This window comes from Chanodichthys erythropterus, chromosome 13 (genome assembly GCF_024489055.1).
Source record: "Chanodichthys erythropterus isolate Z2021 chromosome 13, ASM2448905v1, whole genome shotgun sequence".
Taxonomy (NCBI): Eukaryota; Metazoa; Chordata; class Actinopteri; order Cypriniformes; family Xenocyprididae; genus Chanodichthys; species Chanodichthys erythropterus.
This window is the reverse complement of record NC_090233.1, coordinates 5,139,156-5,164,548: the sequence shown is the minus strand read 5'-3', so window position 1 is coordinate 5,164,548 and position 25,393 is coordinate 5,139,156. Positions and strand designations below refer to the sequence as shown.

The window sequence follows — 25,393 nt, the reverse complement described above, 5'->3', positions numbered from 1 at the left end:
AATAGACTATAAAAATTATATACAATTTAAAATTCTACCTATAAAATAATAGGCTATTCTATTTCTAGAGCAATAATACTTTTAAAACAGCAAATTCAGTAGATAAAATCAATATAATATGCCACTAGAAACAACTCTAAATCGTCAGAAACGGTCCTGCCATTTTAAATCAAGTTCAACTAATGTTACAGGAGACCGATTGCTGTAATTAGAGTAAGCTATCATTAGTTTTGTCCTGCTAATTATTATTTTTATACCCATAAAAATAATAAGTAACTGCCAGATAACGATCACCTGCTTTTTCCCGACATTGTTAACATTAGGTGTGTTATCTTAACTAATAACATTTATTAATTAGCTTATAACACCCATATTTAATGTTACAGAAAAAGGTTCAGTGATCCGTCAGATCCTGTAGGTCGGTTAGTACAGTTTACTGCTGAACAACTCATTTTGTTGGTGTTAAATAACAAAGAAATCGAAAATTAACAGTTAGCTAATACATCTTCAATCTCCCCTCGAAGCTCCGACAGTCCTCAGACAAGCTGAGCTGTCAATCAAGTTCGAATCATGACGACACGCCCCGTTTTTATAGCATCAAATTGCTAGCTAAAATCTAAATCATCACAAAAACGAACAATTGAATATATATCAGTGTGATAACAACTACCTTAAATGACCAAAACCATTTTTCATAAAGTTTTATTTGAAGCAGAATTTATTTTTAAGTTTTCACTGAAGTCTCATTCGACTGCATTGAGAGGGCGGGGTTTATGACCTGTACTGCATCCAGCCTCCAGGGGGCGATCAAAGAGCCCGTGGCTTCACTTTTCAGAACGTATGAGACACACCCGGTCCAACGTGACATTTACAGGAGAGGGAGCGGGGTGAAGATATTACTGCGCCAAGTCAAAGTGCTCCCGAGCACTTGCTGTGGTATTCCGCCATACAATATAGTTATCCATTTTACACGCTTAGAAAAGCGCAACGTTTTGTTTTGTGTCACCGTCCTAGGTCGAGTTACACTACTCGAGTAACTGTATTTAAATAGCGAAAACGTGGAGGTGTTTGGTAGCTTCTCTGCTTGGCCCCTATTGAATGAACTGGGCTAAGCTAAGTGCTAACAAAGTTTCACCGCAAGACAGACGAGAGAGGTATGTATCAACTCGTCTTAGTTAAGGGAATAACAGTTTAATATGAAAAAACGGTGGAGTATCCCTTTAAGGATCGGTGACTGTTTCTAACAACAAAAACAGTGCTTGTGTTCATGCTATTCTTTGGTCTTAAGAGAAATCAAATGACATAAGGATCCAGGAACACACTTCCATTGATTTATCAATTCAGCAATCATTCTCTCATCTGGTCCCCTCTGTGTGGGTTCCACAGTCTATTCTCATACTACCTACCAACAATGACAAAGGCCAAATTGAAACACAGCAATTCAATACCCAATTAAAATTATGGCAGCCACAGAAGTGAAAGCTTGGGGTGGATAATTTAGGTTTCTCTGATACCTCCAATCAGATAACATTACAGAATTCTTCCAGAAAGGAAATTAAAATAGAGGTACATATTAGTTTTACCATATCATGTACCGAGTGTAAAATTAAGGCATCAATGAAGATATTGACAAAAACATTTGTTAACAAAATGGTATTTTTAATATAAAGGCACTAAGATGTGTCATTTTACAAATAAAAAGATGTTTAGTTTCATTTACAGGGGGGGAAAAAAAAAACCTAGGTGGTTTGAGTCTGAGGTCCTGGAAGGATTTCACCTGCAGAAGTGTGTGAGAACAGTGCAGTACATACACACACACTGGGGTTTAAGAATGTTGAGACAGATGTTTCAGTCAGTGTGCTGGACCATTTGCAAACAGGGAACGAAACAGCTCAGACCTAAACACAAAAAGAAGACGATAGGTTGAATTTCTCAATACAATAGAAGGAAATAATGTCATTTTAAAAAGTAAAATTTTTAAACACGTTTAAATACATACACCTAGTATCACAGTACAGTACAACATTTTGTGGACTAATGCTTTTATTCACAAAGGACGCATTAAATTGATCAAAAGTGAGAAAAAAAATTAATACTGTTAATAACATGTCTATTTCAAATCAATTCTGTTATTTTGAATGTTCCATTTATCAAATAATCCATTTTCACAAAAATATTACACCATCTGACACGATTCCATCACTATACCATGTTCATTGTTATATTCAGTGTTCAATAAAAGTAAAGCTCAACTGATAAAACTTGAGGCATAATGTTGATTACAATAAAAATAATTTTAACTTGTTCCACAAAGAAACAAAATGACCAAGGTTATGTTGAGGCACTTACAATGGAAGTAAAATTGTGTTAAGATATTTAGTTGAGGATTAAAGGGGTAGTTCACCCAAAAAATAAAATTATTCGATAATTTACTCAGCCAAGCAATCCTAGGTGTATGACTATCTTCTTTCAGACAAACACAATCAGAGATATATTTAAAAATATCCTTAGTCCTCCAAGGTTTATAATGGTAGTGAATGATAGCCCAAATTCTGAAGACAAAAAATAAATAAATAAATAATCCATACGAATCCAGGGGGTTAATAAATGCCTTCTGAAGCAAATCAGTGCGTTTGTGTAAGACAAGTATCGCCATGACGTACAACACATAGTAAGTCATGTCACTGTGTAGAACGTCATGGCATTGTGTACTATGGCGCGGAAGTTAAAGGGATAGTTCACCCAAAAATGAAAATTTGATGTTTATCTGCTTACCCCCAGGGCATCCAAGATGTAGGTGACTTTGTTTCTTCAGTAGAACACAAATTATGATCGTATAATGCTTGACAGTGGGAACTTCGTCTATAAGAGTCAAAAAAACATGCACAGACAAATCCAAATTAAACCCTGCGGCTCATGACGACACATTGATGTCCTAAGACACGAAACGATCAGTTTGTGTGAGAAACCGAACAGTATTTATATAATTTTTTACCTTTAAAACACCACTATGTCCAACTGCCCTCTACATCCTGAAGGTCTGATCGCACTCTGACAATGGAAGTGATGTCTCACACTCATTGAAGCTAAGCGCGAGACATCACTTCCGTCCTCAGAACGCGTTTTTTTTTCACCAACCAGATAGCTGAACTCAGTTGGACATAGTGGTGTTTTAGATGTAAAAATTAAATACTGTTTGGTTTCTTGCACAAACCGATCGTTTCATGTCTTAGGACATCAGTGTGTCGTCATGAGCCGCAGGGTTTAATTTGGATTTGTCTGTGCAGGTTTTTTTTTTTACTCTTATAGATGGAGTTCCTATTGACACGCATTATACGGCTGACAGACGGCAACGGCTGGAGTTAAAAATCATCATTTGTGTTCTACTGAAGAAACAAAGTCACTTACATTAATTATACCATAAAAAATGTGTATTTGAGCTGTAAATTTGTACTCATGTTTGTGGTTGTTTTTGTTTCATGGCAACAATTGTGAAACTGGAAAACAAAACTGGTATAAAACAAGAGAAGATATATATATATATATAAGTGGCATGAGGAACTCAATCTGTTCATCCATGACTAAAGGCCACAAATCCTAATAGATAAACTGTAGCCCTATTTAATGCAGAGAGGACAAAAGCACACATGCACGGTCCTGAGACTAAGGTGCTAATGTCCCAGAGGGGCAGGGCTGAGGCCAGGCTAACAGGCCCATCCTTAATCCAAAATCCCTGTTAGAAATGCACCACCAGCGTTCAGGATTACAGCACGTATCCGCCATCACACAATGCATACAATCTGATCCAAACAGAACCTGGGAGAAGCAGAGAGCTGAGGAGAGATGCTCAGGATCAAAGGGGAAAGATGAGACCCATCTCTGCTGATGAGGTTTACCTAGGACCTTCATGCTACCCAGAGTCCCTGGCTCTTCCCATCACCCCATCAGGGACAAATGCATTGTGATTATCTCTTAAGCCCCAGCAGTATTTGTATGCTGCATGTCTGCTTGCTTGCCCTTCTGCGAGGGAGAGAGAGAGGGTGTGTATATATGTGTGTGTGTGTACTCCCCATCCTGCAACGTCAGCATTAACATTCATGGGGCCAGTGGTGCATGTCGGTGTTATAGAGCCGGTGTTAAGATATGGCAGAGGGATTGTGTAAGCAGGCTAGGGAAAGTGTTTGTGTGTTTGAGTGCATCTGGCTGCATGAGGAAAAGGTCGCCTAGAATCCTTCTCCGGCAAAGGTCACCGGTCACTCTCTGATGCCATCGGCATACATCATTATTACTGTAGTTCACCGATTGTTATGTAAATAAGACGAAGCCACCAAGCACATGTGTTACTATACGTGTGTGTGGCTGGCAAAGGTCAGGCTTCAGTTTGTGTCATCTGTGGCTCTGATAGCAGTCAGTGTTATCAGTATGTTGCGAAAAAAAAAAAAAAAAAAATAGACCACTATCAGAATATACAGCAGCACTTCTCAAAGTCCGGACTCCGGTCCGGATCCGGACCCGGAGGGAATTCAATCCGGACCCGCCTCAATTTCTTATTTCAACAGCAGTAATTGTGTTAAGGGATTAAAAGTCTGGATTTCCTACTTTGATAAACGCATACCAGAATCATTTGTTTAGTGTTTTATGTCTTTTTGGAGAAAGGCGAGATATTTAAAGTTTTCCTCGATGATTCAGTTGCCATGACATCCAGTGAGTGTAATTGGGCGCGAGTCGCGCAACGCTACACTTCACTGCAGCAAGCGTTTGAATGGGTGTGGAGCAGTGGTTCTCAACCTGCGGCCCGTCACGAATGTAAATGCGGCTCGCGATATGCCGATCACAATTAAAAAAATTATAGCATACAATTTATTTTTGTTTTAAAAATTAAATTAAAGTGAATTAAATAAATATAAATGAGCTATAATGCTTTATTTGTCATATAAAATAATTTTGGTGAGCATTTATTATTTTCAGACATCAGGCAATGTAGGCTAATGACGCAATCGCTCAGTTAACGAAACAAACACAAGTGCGCGCTTAGGAAGAATTCAAACAGTAGCCATTAATTTAGTAAATTTAAGCCTGGTCAAAAATGGTCAAATTTGTTATTAGAGGAGAAAAACAAAATGAGGAACATACAATGAAGGAACACAATGCAAACAAGAAGAGTCAGCATCGAAGGTAAGAAGAATGGAAGAATCAGTTGAGTGAGATGGACGGCCTTCCTGTTTGCTCTGTAGTAAACTAGGCTACTTGACAAGCAAAACCTACAATTTCAGAAGACTGAACTGTGAAATCGATGTGTTTGTTTGATGTATTTTAAATCAGTAAAAATAACCGCATCAGCGCACCCGCGGCTGGAATGAGTCCAACTCTGCGCGCGCGCGCGGATCCGATGCTGCGCGAGGGATTGCGACATCACAGAATGCTTGATATCGTCAGAGATTGTAATTACAATGCGCTCAATGTTGTTTGTAAAAAGAGCTGAGTAACATTTGCCTATTAAGGTGTTTATGTGATTTTTTGGTGACTATTGCGATGCTGTTGAAGAAAGTCATAAAGTCATACAGAATTAAATAGCAACTTAAAGTGATTTATACAGTTTGTGTGTTCATTGAGCATTACTGATTATTATTGTAAAGTTAATGTCAGTAAGTTAGTTTTTATTTGTTATTTATTGTGTGCAACATCTAGGTATAATAATAGTATTTGCTAATACGATAACATTAAATCTGATTGGTTTGTATTGGTGACGTCATATGTAAATTATATGCGGACCGTGAGACTTTCATTTGGACCATTGTGCGGCCCACTGGGAAAAAAGTTTGAGAACCACTGATATACAGCATGCACTCTTTGCTATGCATTATTACGTTTTAAACTAATTTTTTAAAATAATTTATGAATATAGTAAATTTAAAGCGATACACACACATTACTGTTCAGTAAAGCCAGAGTTTTTAAACCCTAAGCAATTATGAAATCTGGTGAATCGCCTTCGATAATGAACGCGATATTGCGTGGCTTTTCAGTGATCTACGGCTCTGTCTATTAAATGCCGCTCCATTTGAAAGCAGGTGATGGCGATTTAACGGTAATCAGGGAACCGGCTTTACGAAATGCGCGTGACAATCGCATGCGATATATCGCCCAGTCCTAGTCCTGGACAAGACTTTTTCTCAGATTGTCAGGATTGGTAAATCAGGAATAAATCAGCCTAAAACTCCTGTAGTCTGAGCCTGGCTTAAAAGGTTAGTTCACCCAAAAAAAAAATAAAAATCTCATCCTCATGTCATTCCAAATCCGTAAGACTTTCGTTCATCTTCGAAAGATCTTTTTGATGAAATTTAAGAGATGTCTGTCCCTCCATAGACAGCTATGCAACTATCACTTCAAAAAGTTCATAAAGAGATTGAAAAACTAATCCATATAAAATTTTATGAAGAGACACGATCGCTTTATATTTAAATTTAGGCTTTTATTCACATAAAACATTCATCAACGCACACATAAGTTGTGGTAAACAGAAGCTCAAGCAAGTTTGCTTGACGTGCGAGAACCAATGAGGTTCATTCTCGTGTGTTACGCAGCACATCTGAGCTGCCGCAAGAGGTTTGTTCTCACACGTCAGACGTTCTGTTGAGCTTTTGTTTATATGTGAATAAAAGATTAAATTAAATCTGTTCATCACAAAGCAATTGTGTCTCTTCAGAAAATTTGGACTAAACTGCTCAAATTCCGCATTATGAACTTTTTGAAGCGTCAAAGTGGTAGTCGCAAAGCTGTCTTAAGGCCACAACACACCAAGCCGACGCCAACGAAATAGTGGCGACGAAAGCAGACTGCTGGGTTGGCTTACGTCGGCAGCATTTGGGTCCAAAGTTGGCCTGACACACTAAACCAACACTAAACAGCTGACGGCCAAGTAGCACGTCCGTTCTGCGCCTGCGCGATATGAAATGCCATTCCGTACCAGCAGGTGGCAGTATCTGAACAGCCAATCAGAATGATCAGATGGCCGACCAACCGACAGTGAGGAACACATTGAGAAAACTTAAGTCAGCTGACGAAGAAAAACTGCCCAACGGCCAACCGTCGGCTTGGTGTTCCTGCCTTTAGATTTCATCATTAAGATTTTCATTTGCATTTTGTGGGTGTGGAACGACAAGAGGGTGAGTAATTAATGACAACCAGTTAAAGTCCCTGTAAAGTCATTTCAAAGTATGTGTTTTGAGCTTTTCACACCACAGAAAAATGTGTTATTAACCACCCAGCCAAATTTGAATGATTAAAAAAATCTGCAAGTAAATGAAATAAGTTATCAAAATCTCGAAAAAATAGGCAGCGCTCTTTGCTCTCAAACGCTAGGGGCGTGTCCGCTGTCGGCGCTGAAACCACACCCACTCGCGAGAGCTGCCGTCTCAACTTACTTGTCTGATGAGTCAAACATACTGATGCATATAAACAAAAGAATCACGTTTGAGGGTTGCACATTTTAGTAGAGTTACTGTGGACTACCTACTAATTATAACATACGCAAACTCGGTAACTTACACTCATTGGTGGGCACGTAGCCTACTGCCGGACTGTTGTCGAGTCGACAAATGATGGTGCCGCGAGACGGGAGGAAATAAGAAGACCGAGCTGTATTGTATATTATAACAACCATGTTATATGCATTTGCGTGACGAAGGCATTACTAGCTAAATGTACAAAGGGCTGTATGACTGTAATGACACTCGAGACCATAGGCTCGAGACACAGCGAGTGAACCGCTGTAGAGGCGGCGCCACGCTCGGTGCGTCATCGACAGTTATATAGTGTTAGGGGAGGGGCTATGCTCGGGGGACGATGTGCGTCATTAGACCCCCGTTTTAGCTCCGCCCAAAAAATCCTGAGCAGAGACTTGGTGAAAAACTGTTTAACGCTCTAACTTCACAATTAAGCATTACTCAATTCACACACTTTATAAATGTTACAAATGTATTGCTAAAACACATTACAAAGTGTTTAGAAAGAATTCTCAGAATTGACTTTACAGGGACTTTAAGGAGTCAGTAAGATTTTTTTTTTTTTTTATGTTTTTGACTCTTATGCTCACCAAGGATGCATTTATTTGATCATAAATACAGTAAAAATAGTATTATAATTTAAATAACCTATTTTCTATTTTAATATATTTTAAAATGTAACTTGCTCCAGTGACATCAAAGCTGAATTTTCAGCATCACTACTCCAGTCTTCAGTGTCACATGATCCTTCAGAAATTATTCTAATATGCTACTTTGGTGCTCAAGAAACATTTCCTATTATAATTTTTGCATGTGTGAAAACTATACATTACATTCGATACAGTACATTCTTTTCAGGATTTTTTTTTAATTAGAAATTTCAAACAAATTTAATTTAAAATAGAACTTTTTTTGTAACATTATAAATGTTTTACTGTCACTTTTGATCTATTTAAAGGAACACTCCAATTTTTTTGAAAATAGGCTCATTTTCCAATGAAAATCTGATTAGACCGTTAGCATCGCGCTTAAAAATGACCAAAGAGTTTTGATATTTTTCCTATTTAAAACTTGACTCTTCTGTAGTTAAATCGTGTACTAAGACCGACAGAAAATGAAAAGTTGCGATTTTCTAGGCTGATATGGCTAGGAACTATACTCTCTTTCCGGCGTAATAATCAAGCAACTTTGCTGCCGTATCATGGCTGCAGCAGGCGCAATGATATTACGCAGCATCTCTCACAAACGTCTCCATGGTTGCAAGGCACGTTCCCTGTGCAAGCAGGGTCTCACGGGCGCTGCGTAAAATCATTGCACTGCTGCAGCCAAGGAACGGCAGCAAAGTTCCTTGATTATTACGCCTGAATGAGAGTATAGTTCCTAGCCATATCAGCCTAGAAAATCACAACTTTTTATTTTCTGTCGGTCTTAGTACACGATTTAACTACAGAAGAGTCAAGTTTTAAATAGGAAAAATATCAAAACTCTTTGGTCATTTTTAAAAACGATGCTAACGGTCTAATCAGATTCAATGAACTATGCTAAGCTATGCTAAAAGTGGTACTGCCAGAACCGGAGATCGGCTGAATGGATTCGAAAACGGTAAAACTCAACTGTTTAACTCTAGGGGAGTTGGAAAATGAACCTATTTTCAAAAAAAGTGGAGTGTTCCTTTAACACATCCCTAGTGAATAAAAGTATTAATAAAAGTATTCTTTTTCCTCCTTCAAAATCATACAGACCCCAAACAAACGATACCATTATATATAAATCAGTGTTATTTTAGTATAATTTATATACTATTATAATAATATGCATTACCCTTTTGAATTAGCTTTTATTTTTATATTTTCAGTATTCATTTTAATTTGAAAGTTTTAGTAATTTTGTTATGTGCCATTTATATGTATATCCATATGTATACGCAGAAAAGAAAATGTTGATCAAGCATTCTTACATAAATTACTGTGGCTAAAATCTAGTTGAGATTACATTTAATTCATCTATTGTTAATCAATTCTGAGGTGGTTTGCAACTTCCACGTTTCCAATTTAGAGAATTTGAAGTCGTCGCAAACTTAACGTCTGTCGCTTCTAGTGAAGACAATATTTTTAAATGACCACCTGAGCAGCATACACACACATTACAATGCAAATAGAGTTTGACACAAGAGGTTCTGTGTTGTTTCCTAGTCCACCTAAAGATGTGTGTGTGCATTACAGTTCAGCACAATTCATTTCTGTCACCTCCTTGAGTGCTTCATGTTTTCGTCCTCTACGTGCTCAAGTAGAACAGCACTGTGACCGTGATCACCAGGCCAAGTCTATCCATCACCTTCACTTCTTCATCAATCCATCCTCCCCTCTCTAATCCTACCTCCACATCCTCCATCTCTCTCCTCTACACCTCTCCAAACGCAGTACAGCATATGCTGGATCCCTTAAAACCTCCTCAGGAATAATTACTGTGAGTGTGTGAGGAAAAGAAAACAACAGAAGGACTACAGAGAGAAGATCAGTGTATTCACATGTGTTCAAGGCTTGATTTTGTAAGACTGTGATTTCCTATTTTAGGTGTATACGATTTCAATATATTTTTAAGGTAGTTCACCCAAAAAGGAAAATTCACATTTACTCTCCTTCATGTCGCTCCAAATCTGTACGATCCTCTTTCGAGGAATGCAAGCATAGTTATTTAGCAGAATGGTCAAACTCTTGTATAAAGAAAATGAATATTGTGTGCCATTTCAAGCACCAAGCACGGAAGAGGATTAGGGCCAAGCAATAAAAAAAAATAAAACCATCGAGATTAAAGTTGTTAAATTTCGAGAAAAAAGTCAAAATAAAATGTTGAGAATAAACTCGTTAAATTACGAGAAAAAAGTCGAGATAAAACGTTGAGAATAAAGTAATTAAATTACGAGAAAAAAGTCGTTAGATTATGAGAACAAATTCGTTAAATTATGAGAAAAAAAGTCATTCAATTTCGAGAAAAAAAGTCAAGATAAAATGTTGAGAATAAAGTAATTAAATTATGAGAACAAATTCGTTAAATTATGAGAAAAAAAGTCGTTAAATTACGAGAAAAGTCGTTAAATTATGAGAACAAATTTGTAATTTAACGAATTTGTTCTCGTAATATAACGAGTTTATTCTCAACATTTTATTTCGACTTTTTTCTCGAAATTTAACAACTTTAATGTCAAGATGGTTTTATTTTTTTATTATTGCTTGGCCCTAATCCTCTTCCGTATTTATGGTGACGAAACGAGAGGTATGGTTACATATACAAGTGCTCTTGCAGAACGTCCACAAATTGTTGAGAAAGCAGATGCACGAAGCAAAATATGGCATTATTTTGCTTACATTGCCGACAGCCAGGGCAAGCCCACGGACACCACAAAGTCCGACTGCAAAAGATGATACAAAACAACGCAAGTGAAGGGAGTCAAAATCATCTTGCCGATAAACATCCCGATTTGTACAAAGAATTTAAAGAGCGACAGGTTAGTGAATGTGATACCAGCATTATGTTTATGCTCTCAAACATTAAATGAGTGTTATTTATTTATTTTACTGTGCAAGCAGACCACCGAAAAGAGGTGTATTATTGAGTCTTGAGTTTAATAAGTGATATCTAGTTGCAAAAATAAAATTTATTTAAAAATACATAAATATGTGAAGGGTTTATACAGTTATTTTAATCCAATTTATGCTTTAATAACATTGCTCTAATTATTTACAGTAATATCATTTTTACAATAATCTTACTGTCAAACACCTAAATGTATAAAAAAAAAAGCATAACACAAATAATTTACAATTTTGAGCATGAAAATAATAAACATTAAAAATGACATTAAATCTAGCTCAAATCCAGATTTATTAGCCTGCACACTGAAAGTTCTGGCATATCTTATTTATTTACTTTTTCTGTTGTTTTAGGTTTCTGCCATAGTATTGTTTAAGTATCGGTATCGTGATATTTAAGTTGGGTATCGTATCGAAGTCAAAAATTTTGGTATCGTGACAACACTAGTTTCCACCACTCAATAAAAAAATAAAAGGTAATTGCGACTTTCATAATTCTGACTTTTCTACTCACAGTTGTGAGTTAACATCTCGCTTTTTTGACTTTTTTTCCTCCGAATTGAGAGTTTCTCACAATTCTGACTTTAAAACTCACAATTGTGTGTTTATAAAGTCAGGATTTTTTTCCCCTCAGAATTTGGACTTTAGAACTCGCAAATGTGAGTTTATATCTCACAATTTGGGAAAAAAAAGAAGTCAGAACTGTGAGAAAAGTCAGAATACAGAGGAAAAAACTTGTCTCACAATTCTGACTTTATTACTCACAGTTGAAAAAGTCAGAATCATGAGATAATAAAAAAAGGGCACAATTATCTTTTACAATTTTTTTTTTATTATTTTAACTTTTATTTTATTTATTTGTTTTTATTGTTGTGGAAACTGATATATATTTTTCTGGGATCTTTTAATGAATAAAAATTTCAAAAGAGCAGCATTTATATTTATTTATTTATATTATTTTGTAACATTATAAATTATATAATTATAAAATTATAAAAACATTATAAAAAGAACAGTAGAGCATGTATATGTTGTTTAATATTGAACAATTTTCATCAATCATGTGCCAATGAAAAAAGAAATGGAGCTACAAAACACCTGATATGTACAACTGTCTTTGTTGAAGCATGGGAAAACAAAAATATGAGAAGGGGGATTAAAAGTGAAATCTTTGAAATGTGTGAGTGTTTGTGTATTTGCATATCTCCAGAGTGTGTTTGATTAGCCTGTTCTCTGTTTGAGGAGGATTACTGTTGGCTGACAGGACAGAGAAACACACAACTCAACCATTAATTAAACGCATGCGCACACAGACAAACACAGCACTACAACTCCCTGCTGGTGTCCTTACAGCACTGTAACACAGTAAGGGTAAAAACACAGACTAGTATACAAAAAGCCCACTTAAATCATATGCCATGGATGCTTTGGCAGTTAAAAGAACAGTTCACTAAAAAAAAGAAAGGTCTGTCTTCATTTATTTGCCCTCATGTTTTTCCAAACAAATTGTTGCTACTGTATAAAGACAGTTTCAGTCTGTTCCTCACATAAAGCCATCTTATGGCTTCAGACGTCATGTAAACTGCTTTTCTGTGCTTCTTTGTCCTTTTTTACTTTGCCTGTTTATATTAGCAGCTGGGATTTTCTGCTAAACATCTCAGGTTCCACAGTATAAACGATGTAAATGATGACAGCATTTTCATTCTTGTGTTAACTGTGCTGTTAAACAACTGTATACATCATATGAATATGATTTTCCAGCAGAAAGAAAATCAGACATGAGACATCACTCACCGGGCTTCATCACTCATGCTGCTGTTGTCCATAGGAGCCATGAAATTCATCAGCTTACTGTGAATGTGAAACCTGGCGAGAAGTATGAAAGAATGACAAGTATAAACACAAACAGTCTTGAGTAAATTGAATTGTGATGTTTCATTGTGAACACACACAGCCTGAGTGATTCTGAACTCATTTACATGACAAACATGCAATTAAAGGAGATGTGCGATAAGAGATGATATCTGCTGCTTAGTCAACAGAAACAACCCATCACATTCCTGTAATATCATCTCTCTGTAACTGAATTAAGCTACCAAATAACATCATATGATTTGCTGCCACAAAAATAGTTTTGTAAGATAGTAAAAATAAAAGCAGTTATTTTGGCATCACTGAGATCTTAAGTTCTTTATATATTTAATTCGTTTTTATTTCTGTTCTCATTTTATTTTTAGTTAAATGTGCCATTGAACAAGATGTAATATAAGTCTAAGGTGTCCCCTGAATGTGTCTGTGAAGTTTCAGCTCAAAATGCCATAGACTTTTTTTAAATAAATTTTTTTAACTGCCTATTTTGGGGCATAATTAGAAATGCGCCGATTCAGCGCTGCTGCCCCTTTAATTGCTCACGCTCTCTGCCCCCCCAGAGCTCTCGACTCTAGTGATGGGAAGTTCGGATCATTTTACAGACTCAGACTTTTGAGTCTCTTTCAACAAAATAAACAAATCTTTTTTCGAGTCATTTCGTTCATTTTAGCAAAATGTAATTAAAATGTTACGTGTTACTTCCCCAACACATCTACTACTTATGCAAACGTTGATCCCACTACAAACAATACAAAACTACAATGCTATAAGATTCAGAAATGATTAATTCATTCTTTACCTGGGTCTTCAGTTTATGACAAGCTGATTAAGCTCACCTCACCTCTTGTCTGACAAGTCTTCGGGTTTAAGTCATTCCTTAATGACGTGACAGGCAGTCCCATGCTAAACCAATGCAGTCTGAGCCGGTAAGAGAATTGATTAGTTCATTTCATGAGTCTTTCGGGTTTTTGAGTCGTTCCTTAATCACGTGACAGACCCATACGCTTTTTCTGACATTTCTGTCACTGTTTTTGTTACTGTTTCTTGAGGATCTGTGGTGTGTTATTATAAATAAATAAAGCCCTGTTATAAATAAAATATTGATTAATTTATCTTTTTGACTGTCTTTTTTTATCTGTAAATAAACACTAGGCTATATAATAATATAATAATCCAAGCCTACAATACAAAGTATTTATAGCCTAGTTTGTTCATTTTTACTCCAATTTTGAGTTTGCTGTTATAATAATTGCTTTTACTAGGCAGACTTGACATTTTGGTCTAATATATGTATAAGACGATTGCTCAAAAAGGACATAATGACATAAATTAAAAGCAAATAACATTTTGAATTTGAATTATTAATGTTAGTTTAAAACATCAAGGTTATGATAACTTCAGCTTTAACAGTTGTAACACAAACTCAAACAAAACTGGAGAGTTAACGTTATTTACTAATAAATATAATGTGCTTGGGTCACACAGCATAGCGTATGGGTCTGTCACGTGATTAAGGAACGACTCAAAACCCGAAAGACTCATGAAATGAACTAATCAATTGAATCATCAGGTGAACTACTACTAGCAGTACAGAACCTGTAGAATATTGCACATGCGCGACTGAACGAATCACCCCCCGAGGCGACTCGTTCTTCCCGAGTCACATTAAAGATTCGTTCAAAATGAACGAATTATTCAAGAACGACACGTCACTACTCGACTCTATCATTGCATAAACACAGTTCACACAGCTAATATAACCCTCAAAATGGATCTTTACAAAGTGTTCATCATGCAGCATGTCTAATCGCGTAAGTATAGTATTTATTTGGATGTTTACATTTGATTCTGAATGAGTTTGATAGTGCTCCGTGGCTAACAGCTAATTCTACACTGTTGGAGAGATTTATAAAGAATTAAGTTGTGTTTATGAATTATACAGACTGCAAGTGTTTAAAAATGAAAATAGCGACAGCTCTCGTCTCCGTGAATACAGTAATAAACGATGGTAACTTTAACCACATTTAACAGTACATTAGCAACATGCTAACGAAACATTTAGAAAGACAATTTACAAATATCACTAAAAATATCATGATATCATGGATCATGTCAGTTATTATTGCTCCATCTGCCATTTTTCGCTATTGTTCTTGCTTGCTTACCTAGTCTGATGATTCAGCTGTGCACATCCAGACCTTAATACTGGCTGCCCTTGTGTAATGCCTTTCATAATGTTGAGAACATGGGCTGGCATATGCAAATATTGGGGGCGTACACCCAGACTGTTACGTAACAGTCAGTGTTATGTTGAGATTCACCTGTTCTTCGGAGGTCTTTTAAACAAATGAGATTTATATAAGAAGGAGGAAACAATGGTGTTTGAGACTCACTGTATGTCATTTCCATGTACTGAACTCTTGTTATTCAACTATGCCGAGGTAAATTCAATTTTCAATTCAATGGCACCTTTAAAAATGACAAAAAAAAAAATTACAAATAGTTTAATTTGTTTTTGTGCTAAAAATTAATAGGGCTGGGACAATAAATCGATTTGTGGATCGATTCTGAAATTTTCCGAATGCATCGTGATTCTGAGCCTAGTTTTTAACAGCAGGTGGCACTCTAAGCTAGTGTTTAACTGCACGCTCAAATACTCATAAAGACAACGCTCGTGCGTATCGGCTACTTACACCTCTCAATGCTTTTATGACGCGAGATAAATGTAAACAGCCCACTGTAAACGCCATTGTAATTCGCTTTAACCTTTTCGAATTTTATGAATGATTATTTTATAGAAGGTTCAAGTGGTGTGTGTAAGGAATTGGAAGCACATGCAGTGCCATCTGCTGTTGAAAAATAAGCTCAGAATCAATTCGAGAGATTCTTGATTCGCGATTCAACAATTTACTGACCCGTCCCTAAAACTAAACTAAACTAACACTGAATCAAAGAGCTGTGATGGCTGTGCTAGACCAGCCAAAACAGCGAAATTGTTTTTGGTGTATTATATGAGTGAATTTTGTATATATCTACAGACTATTTTAACCCCAAAATGAAAAGAAAATGCTATTTTACATAAGTGAGAATCATCCTGCCTGAACAAATTTAAATTTTATTTAAATAGTACATCAACTTGAACCAAATGAAAATTGGAAATGTTGCTTTGGCAACTAGCTGAAATAAAATACATTTTTTTAGTTAAGTTAATGAAAATTTTTGATAGCTTTATATACACTACTATTCAAAAGTTTGTTTGTTTTTAAAATAGGTCTCTTATGCTAACCAAGGCTGCACTTATTTGAGCAAAAATGCAGTATAAACAGTAATATTGTGAAATATTATTACAATTTAAAATAACCATTTCCTATTTGAATATATTTACATTTAAAATGTAATGTATTCCTGTGATGGCAAAGCTGAATTTTCAGCATCATTACTCCAGTCTTCAGTGTCACATGATCCTTCAGAAATCATTCAAATATAATGATTTGCATGCTAAAGAAACATTTCTGATTATTCTCAATGTTGAAAACAGGATTTTCAATATTCTTTGATTAATAGAAAGACAGCATTTATCTGAAATAGAAAGCTTTGGTAACTTACAATACAGAATAACTTATTCAGCAAGGATGCATTAAATTGATCAAAAGTGACAGTAAAGACATTTATAATGTTTTATTATGGCGAGTATAAGAGACTTCTTTTAAAAACAAAAAATCTTGCCAATCCCAAACTTTTGAATGGTAGTGTATATCCATTAGAGTAATGAGAATTTGGGTGGAAAATGACTCAATGTGACTCTAAAAAGGACTATTGTAAATAAATACAATTTCTTAATTTTTCTTTTGACTTTTGGGCATATGTCATGGACAGGCTTTGTGAGATTCACCCGTATATACTGAGTTCTGAGCACATATCTTGAGTCTTTCAGAAGTGTAACAGCTTACCTGATCTTCCTGCCTTTGCTAGCTTTGGTGTCCACCTTCTTCTTGATTTTACTTCGTAGTTTCTGGATGGCAAGCCACTGCCTGTGAGATCAGAGGTTGAGTTATTATGGTGAAATGCACACATAACATGGCACATATATACACACATGCCCACACACTCACTTTCCCATGGCCACTTGATCATTGGCGTCTGTCGCGCTTGTTTTGCGCTCAATAAGCTCTCGAAGTAGCTGTGAAAAAGAGAGAGAGTTTCCTGACGTAAAACCCTGACATCACCTCGGTGTGTCTACAATCTCTTTATAGCTACTTATCATCAATGTCCTTGTTGTTAACAAATATACTGCATCATAATAATAATTCATCCTGTCTCTTTTCTTACCTGGTGATAAAAGTCATCATCATCAAAAATCTCCTCGTCCATATCTTTGAGGTGCACATTAGCTTTCACTGCCAATTCAGCTGCCTGAAACAACAGAGAGTGAGCTCGGTCAGTCTTCTAGCACGATGGAGAATATTACTTTCAAAGGTGGTTTTCAACATTATTGCGTTACTCCAAATACATTTACATTAACAGAAATATAAAAACTCTTGGTCACCTACTGATCTGGCTGGCATGACTAACTTAAAGAGGTTTAACTCTTAATGCTATAGCTAATCTACAGAGCAGTTGATTCAATTACAGAGAATCATCCCTCTAAAATCAGAACCGTGTCTTACCTCTCCCTCTGTGACACTGCTGTCTTTTTCAGGCATGATGGGCTCCGGCTTCCCCAGAACTCTGTATTCAGACCTTCGCATCTGTGTACGTCTCAGCAGCCTCTCTTTGTCCATTAAAACCTGCTCCACCTGTGTCAAGATGTTCCTGTCAAAAGCCCCAAAACCCTGTGTGATGGAAAAGACAAAGACGTTGTAAATTACTAGTGAAGATATACAAACATTTGACACATCAAGAAGAGATAGCAGTGTCCTATTGTGTGACATTATATTCAATCTAAAACTATATTAAACAACACACTCCTTCTATATTTATTATAAATGCAGTTATGACCTAATAATTTTAGGAAAAAAAAAGGTTTCTCGTTAAATTTCGAGAAAAAAGTCGAGATAAAATGTTGAGAATGAAGTCATTAAATTACGAGAAAAAAGTTGTTAAATTACAAGAACAAATTCGTTAAATTATGAGAAAAATTTAGTTAAATTTTGAGAAAAAAATTGAGATAAAATGTTGAGAATAAACTCATTAAATTATGAGAAAAAAGTTAAATTACGAGAACAAATTCGTTAAATTACGAATTTGTTCTCATAATTTAACGACTTTTTTCTCGTAATTTAATGACTTTATTCTCAACATTTTATCTAAACCTTTTTCTCAAAATTTAACGAGTTTTTTCTCGTAATTTAATGAGTTTATTCTCAACATTTTATTTCAACTTTTTTCTCGAAATTTAACAACTTTAATCTCGAGATGGTTTTATTTTTTTATTATTGCTTGCCCCTAATCCTCTTCCGTACTTTACAGACTTTAGAAGGATTCTAGCAATGGAAAAAATTGCATGTTTTTTTTTTAAATGGTGTCCTGTATAACACCAGAGGAATACATGTTTGTTCGGAGCATTTGACTGCAGATTGTTTTGTAAACAAGGCACGTTGTAATGAAAGTTCTCAAAAAGACTTTTGTTGAAAGATAAAGCAGCCAACTGTATTGGATCTGACAGCAGCTCCATCACAAACTGTACGTAAATTATTTCATAATTCTTTGTCTGTAAATGAGGATTTTACATGGATACTTTTTTCAAAACACTTCCTCACGTGCAATAGCGAGCGAGCGTTGATACTTTTTCCAAACCAATCATAACAGTGGCCATTTACCGTCAAGCCTTAAAGGGATAGTTCACCAAAAAATGAAAATTATGTCATCATTCCCTCAGATTTCTTCAAAATATCTTCCTTTGTGTTCAACAAAAAGAATTTTTACAGGTTTGGAACTACTTGATGGTGAGTAAATGATTACATCATTTTCATTTTTGGGTGAACTATCCCTTTAAAAAGGAGTCGGCACTTAAAAACGGATCGTTTCAGACAGATGGTCACAATGAAGGTTGAAAATAATATTTTTTCCGCATATATATTTTTTTGTAAAAAAAAAGAAAAAAAAAGTGAACTTCAAGGAGTATACTAAAATGAAAATATAAAAAAATCCATGACATGACCCCATTAAGGTTACAGGTGCTCCTGCTAATTTTATATATATATTTTTTACCTTATTGCTCTTGCCTGTTGTGAGCCGCGTCTTGTCATACCATTTCTGCAAGGTGGCATCACGGTAAGGCAGAAAATCAGCAAAGCGTTTGGCCATAAAGTTGGGATACTCCGCCATTTCCAGTTTTCGTTTGGGGGGTCCTTTCCTAACTGCTTCCTGTTCTTCCTCTTGGCCATCATCTCCATTTTCCATATCATCCTCACTGTTAATCTCTTCATCATTTTTAGGATTGCTATGTGTGAAAAAGAAGTCATGTAAGAAGCAAGCAAAAAATAGTAACCTGAGATTTTCAAAAATTTTGGAATAGATGATTGACATCACAAAAAAATTATGGTTTGTTAATTTGGTTTGTTAATAAAACATGGAATCATTCCACAAGTGGAAAAATTCACCCAAAAATGAACATTCTGTCAACATTTTCTAATATATTTTAAAAAGCAGAATTTGGTACCTTCTGGCTCCCCAGGTCTTGCCCTGAGAAATAGCTCTGGTTTCAGGGTTTTGGTAGAGCAGCAGATCTTGGAGTTCCAGCAGAGACCTCTGTAGAGCCTTCAGGGCTTTATGACCTACCACACACAGATACGAGCTTATCATACAGCACGTCGACCACAACATCAGTTCAGCGCACTTCTGTAAATGCAGAGTCATTACAACTCACCACCTCTGATCTTAGTCATTTCTGCACTACACTAATTAAAAACATCAGAACACATGAAGAAATTAATTCTATAACCCAAGGCACAAAAGCCATCAAACAAGACACTGATTCCATGGCATAGAAAACAAGCTTAAAGGTGAAGCATGCCATTTTTCGATTTTAAAATACTGTCAGAAACAACTAGAAGTTTGTGCTTGAGAAGAGGTATGAAATCACTTTAAGCAATCAGATTGCAATTTTCTTTTTTTACTTCAATTTAAAAATTCCATAGACTAATATTGGAAGAACAAGTTTTACCTGGAAAGTACAAAAAAAAAATCAAACCAAACCAAAAACCAAAAAAGTGGGAAAAAAAAAAAAAAAAAAAACAGAACAGAACCAAACAAAACCCTAACAAGCAATAACCCAACCAAGTGAATCGTTTTAAAATCTTTTGAAGAAAACATGCCAACTTCTATTCCTGCATCAACAATACGTGAAACAAACCCTGAAGCCTATGCTACAATTTATTTTACATAATAAGAGCAAATAAATAAAAGGACTGGTGTGGGGGGTGGGGTTGCACAGATTGTGTCATCTTTACAGCTAATCAAAAGTATGCATGCACAGCACCCTCTCCTTCCACCCCAAAGCAACGTGCTGTTCAAAATTCAGGAGGACGGTCCCACATCAATCATTCGCTGACTAAAGGACCAATGCAATAAATATGCAAATGAGGAGCAGGTAGTCTCTCTAAGCACCCAGATCTGCTTGAGAAAGAAGGTGCACATTGCACAAATGTATTAATTGCTCAGAGCCAGATGAAACCACAAGTGATGTTAGGGCAGTGCTTCCTTAGGGGATATTAGTTGACAGCACAGAATATGTCAGGTTTAAATGACGATAAAGGCAGAAATTTAACTCCCTATAATAACTCTAATAATTCCCTCGATGTGGACTCAAAAATAGACACAGGATGGGAGAATTGTAATGAGTTGCATGCCTTTTGTTCATGTCTGTTAGCCATCTTTTAGGAGAACACAATCAAACTACCTTTTAAAGATTTAGGGTCAGTAAGATTTTTTTAGTCTCTTATGCTCACCAAGCATTATATTTGTTATTAGTAATGTTTGAAAACAGTCATGCTGCTTTATGTATGTGGAAACCGTGATACAATTTTTCAAGATTCTTTGATGAATAGAATGTTCAAAAGACAAGCATTTATTTGAAATTCTCATTCTCATTTAAACTACCTTTCAGAACTTGTGAAAGACACTCGGGACAGTTTATGGAACTGTCACTGAAAGAATATGGTCAATAAACTGTGACTCTGTGTTGCTTCAAGCGCATCATTCTGCACACGGGATGCACGCAAGTGCTTTGTGCCGCGCTTTATTAGAGCCTTTATAATAAATTTGCACAGTGAAAGAATATTAATAGCCCGTCTTGTTTTGTCCTACCTATAATATGTTGTTGCTTCATTAAAAACCTGCGCTATACATTTAAAAGAAATGTCTTTTAATTATGTGTGTGTGTGTGTGTGTATGTATTCCTTGTTTATCAGTTTTTTGACATTACACATTTTAGCTCAAAACTAAAATACTTTCTTGACTGTTGTCATGTCATAAGCTGTCATTAGATTACTGTGTGAATTTTTTTATTTGAGGATGTCCCAATCAGGGTTCAGGATGTGAAATTTTGACATTTGTTTGTTATACATTTTGGTTGCAGTTGTGAGTTAATAAAAATGTAACTGCTTGTGTAAAATAGGCTCAAAATATCGAAATATTGATCGAATCGTATCGCAGAACTTTTTGAGGTATCGGAAAATATCGAATCGCTGGCTATGAGAATTGATATTGTATCGAATCGCGGTGAACTGTCCGATTTACACCCCTAATGTTTACTAGCCAAGGGAGGGACTATGTCTACTCGTTCAGCAACCGGTCACTCACAGATTGCATTTTATCTTGTTTGAGAAGCCGTTTCACTTGGATATATGTCACAATAGGAAAGAAAAAGACTATCACTTCCGTTTCAGGCCGACTATAAGTAAAGTATTTAAGGATTAGTTCACTACTCACGTAGTCATGTTGGAAAGGTAACGTGACGTAGTGCGACCCAGTATTTACAAAGCGAACGTGCAAAGACACACTTTACAAACAAAAGGTAAAACAACAATGTTGGTTGATTTTGAAGTTCGGAGTACACATGTGCACCAACACGTCTCAGTTGATCTTTGTCTGCCAGGAGAATTAATAGGCTTGTGTCACCACAGCAGTCTCCTCCATCTAAGTTGTTAGTCAGTATATTCTGGTTCAAAAAGGTAGAGCGAAAAACTCCATCTAATTTACTCCTCCAACTTTAAAATCATCCAACATCTTTGTTTTACCTTTTTTGTCAACCTTTTCAATGTGATTATGTAATGCGTTAGGTCGTGAACGTGCATCACAGAGCTGTGCAAGACCAGCATTTGTGGTTAAAAAGCATATAAATTTTTATTTTTATTTTTTTTTTTTAGAAAAAAATCATTTTACTAGATAAGTCCCTTAGTCCTTGACTGGGATTGTGTAGAGCCCTTTGAAACTGCACTGAAACTGAAATTTGGACCTTCCACCCATTGGTCTCCAGTGAAGTACACTATATGGAGAAAAATCCTGGAATGTTTTCCTCAAAAACCTTAATTTCTTTTCGACTGAAGAAAGACATGAACATCTTGGATGACATTGGGGGTGAGTAAATTATCAGGAAATTTTAATTCTGAAGTGAACTAATCCTTTAATACATGACATGATCTGATTTTAAAACACTACATTTCTATAGGTAATGCATCAAAATAGGAAAGAAAAGGTTGTGGCTAGAAGCTTACCCATGTTATGTGGAATTTCAGACATATGCACATTTGCAACTACCAACGTTCAGTTAGGATTAAGGAGTGATTAAAAAAACATAATAATTTTATATTACTGTTAAATGGGTAAAATATTAAATGGGAGTCAATTCACTTACTATTTTTTAAAGCTTCAGCATATTCAGCTCCTCCCCTGCTCTTGAACGCTGGGAATGTTTGTGGCTGTGGAAGCTGATTGGCTGTCACAAGAGCTTTCTGCATTTTGATTCGCCTTTCAAGCATCAGGTCCCAAAGAGCTGGAGAGATTTGAAAAAAAAAAAATAATAATTACTATTTTTCTGGTATTTTTTAATTTTCTTATAAAAGATATTTTTATGTATTGTTGCTATTCATTTCATTTAGAGCACATAAGTGAATGTGCTTAAGCATCCATACCGAGCTGATTTTTCACTGCTTTCCCTTTTTCGACCTCTTCATCAACTTTCTCTTTAGAGAAGGTCCTCAAGGCTGACTCCTCCTCTTCATCTTCCTCAGAGCCTATCTCACTCTCTCCTTCACTGGCTGCTGAATCCTCTTCTTCCTCACTGTCTCCCAGATCATCCATGCCCTCTGTGAGTTTCATAAAGTCTGTGCCCTTCATTTTAGAGACCAAGCTGGACATCTGTGAGCTATTGTCTACATTGAGATCCACCTCGATATCACCTTCATCATTATCATCATCATCATGGTCACCCACTTCATCATCATCCTCCTCATTGTCATCACCGTCCTCATCCTCATCCTCATCCTCCTCCTCCTCATTATCATCATCTTTGATGCACTCCAGGTACTTGTCCAGAAGTTCATTTTCTTCTTCTTTATCATCATCATCATCATCTTCATCATCTTCATCTGCTGAAAATTTGCATATAATGTTAGATTCTAAATCCCAGCTTATTACGCACAGACAGCTTTAAGCAAGTTATTCATTAGTTGATTTTTCCAACAAGTGTAAACACTTTAGGGTCATCAAAACATCTCTGTTTTTGTTCAAGCAGATGTTTTTGTTTGTTTGTTTGTTTGTTTGTTTTAAACATTTTCACCTCACCTGATCCATCCAACTCTTTCTGTAGATCTTTTCTGGATGTTGCCTTGCCAGAATATCGACGATCACCATCAGCCAGAATGGCAACGGAGCGCCTCCGCAGATGGCCAGATAAAAGTTCTTCATCATCATCATCACCTTCATCGAACTTCTCTATGACTTTGGCTTTCGTCTCTGTAGTTCACATAAATGAAGTATTAGAAGTTATTTTATATTACAGTTATATTATAATCATATTAACAGTCATTTGTATTCTGTAGCACTTCATTCAATTTGACAGTTGTATGTTTTGTTTTTGCCTCTTTGTCGTTATTTATTTTATGATTTTGGATATACAGCACTTTGGTCAACTTCTGTTGTTGCAAATGCGCTCTAGAAATAAACTTGACTTTGAGTGATACATCGGTTATATATAAAACCACATAAGATAAAGATATTGACTATATCACTAAACCATAACAATGACTATAGCATAAAATATGCCTTTCACATGTGTTGTAGTGTACTTATCAACAGGTCCTGTTGTAATAAGATTCTTTTTATAATACATTAGTCTTATAAATAATGTGGTAGTAGTATCATGTAACAAAGACAGTATCTGATAGTAATACCATGGTTACCATATCATCATCATATACTGTACCATAGTATTTACATGATACTTTAAATAATGACAGGGTCCTACCACGGCACAAAAGATACACATATACTGTATGTACATAGTACACTGTGTTAATAGAAGCTTAAAATAAGTTAAAACAGAAAAAAAAAGAATTATTTATTGAGTATTATTTAATATTTAGTTATAGTTATTATTACACATATCGTATTTATTGCTAACTTACATTAAATGTCATGAGTCAGTGATCTTAATAAGTATTAAGTAAAGTCAGTTCTCAGAGTCAGTACACTGAGGCATGCAGTCACATCGTGCTAGCAATGAAGGTGAGAGATTTGCCTTTATAATAGCGCTAAAAATGCCTTACAGCACATTTAAAAATATGGTTATAATATTTATGTATAATACCTTCATCTGGGTCGTCCTCGGGATCCACGAATTTTGGTAAAGGATTTAACAAATCCTCGAGCTGCTGTGATATGGAAGCAGCCATGTCTGTAGCACGCTGCGCTTCTACCATGACATCATCGGAGCGCGACCGAGGAGTTGTGACGTAGATACAAAATAGGTTGGTGTTTGTTTGAAACGCTAAGTACACAGTCGATTGTCTTTTCTCAGTGAAAAACTTTAACAGCATTAAATGTAAATAATTAATATTGCACATTGTTATGTCCTAAGTAAACCTGCCATGATCAAAGCTATGGGTGTGTGCGGAGAAGAGAAACATTTTACCCGACAGATGCAGGATATCTTTTTTTATCTAGCCTACTTGATGTTAATGTGTAGCTATAGAGACTTATAATAGATACAAAGTATAAAATGCCTGCAGACAAGTTTTTTTTTTAGTTTTTTTTTTTAATTAGATTATATAAAATTAAATGTAACATTTTAAATTACATTTATTTAAACTTTTTTTTTTTTTTTTCTTCATTTGAAGTACCTATATTTTTAGGTTTTGGGGACTATTATGTTTTTAATATAAAAAATAAACATGTAAAAGCAACAAAATTGAGCAGTAGGTCTATACA

The 25,393-nt window shown here is 35.7% G+C and overlaps 1 protein-coding gene across 3 annotated transcripts; it reads right to left on the bottom strand.

The window, feature by feature from the left end:
• Positions 1-1,668: 1,668 nt before the first annotated feature.
• aatf (apoptosis antagonizing transcription factor) lies at positions 1,669-24,893 on the bottom strand. Of its 3 annotated transcripts, none has more exons than XM_067407914.1 (13): positions 24,774-24,893; positions 23,750-23,920; positions 23,098-23,553; positions 22,821-22,958; positions 19,626-19,740; positions 19,175-19,406; positions 17,632-17,796; positions 17,294-17,377; positions 17,077-17,144; positions 16,915-16,995; positions 12,890-12,961; positions 10,871-10,914; positions 1,669-1,898 (listed from the first exon to the last, which is right to left on the bottom strand). In XM_067407914.1, the coding sequence occupies exons 1-13, from the start codon at positions 24,883-24,885 to the stop codon at positions 1,849-1,851; spliced, it is 1,788 nt and encodes a 595-aa protein (XP_067264015.1). In that variant the 5' UTR covers positions 24,886-24,893; the 3' UTR covers positions 1,669-1,848. The 3 variants fall into 3 exon arrangements, with proteins under 3 accessions (XP_067264015.1, XP_067264014.1, XP_067264016.1); XM_067407913.1 differs by having other exon boundaries at positions 1,671-1,898; positions 23,098-23,556; XM_067407915.1 differs by lacking the exon at positions 10,871-10,914 and having other exon boundaries at positions 1,673-1,898; positions 23,098-23,556.
• Positions 24,894-25,393: the final 500 nt, after the last annotated feature.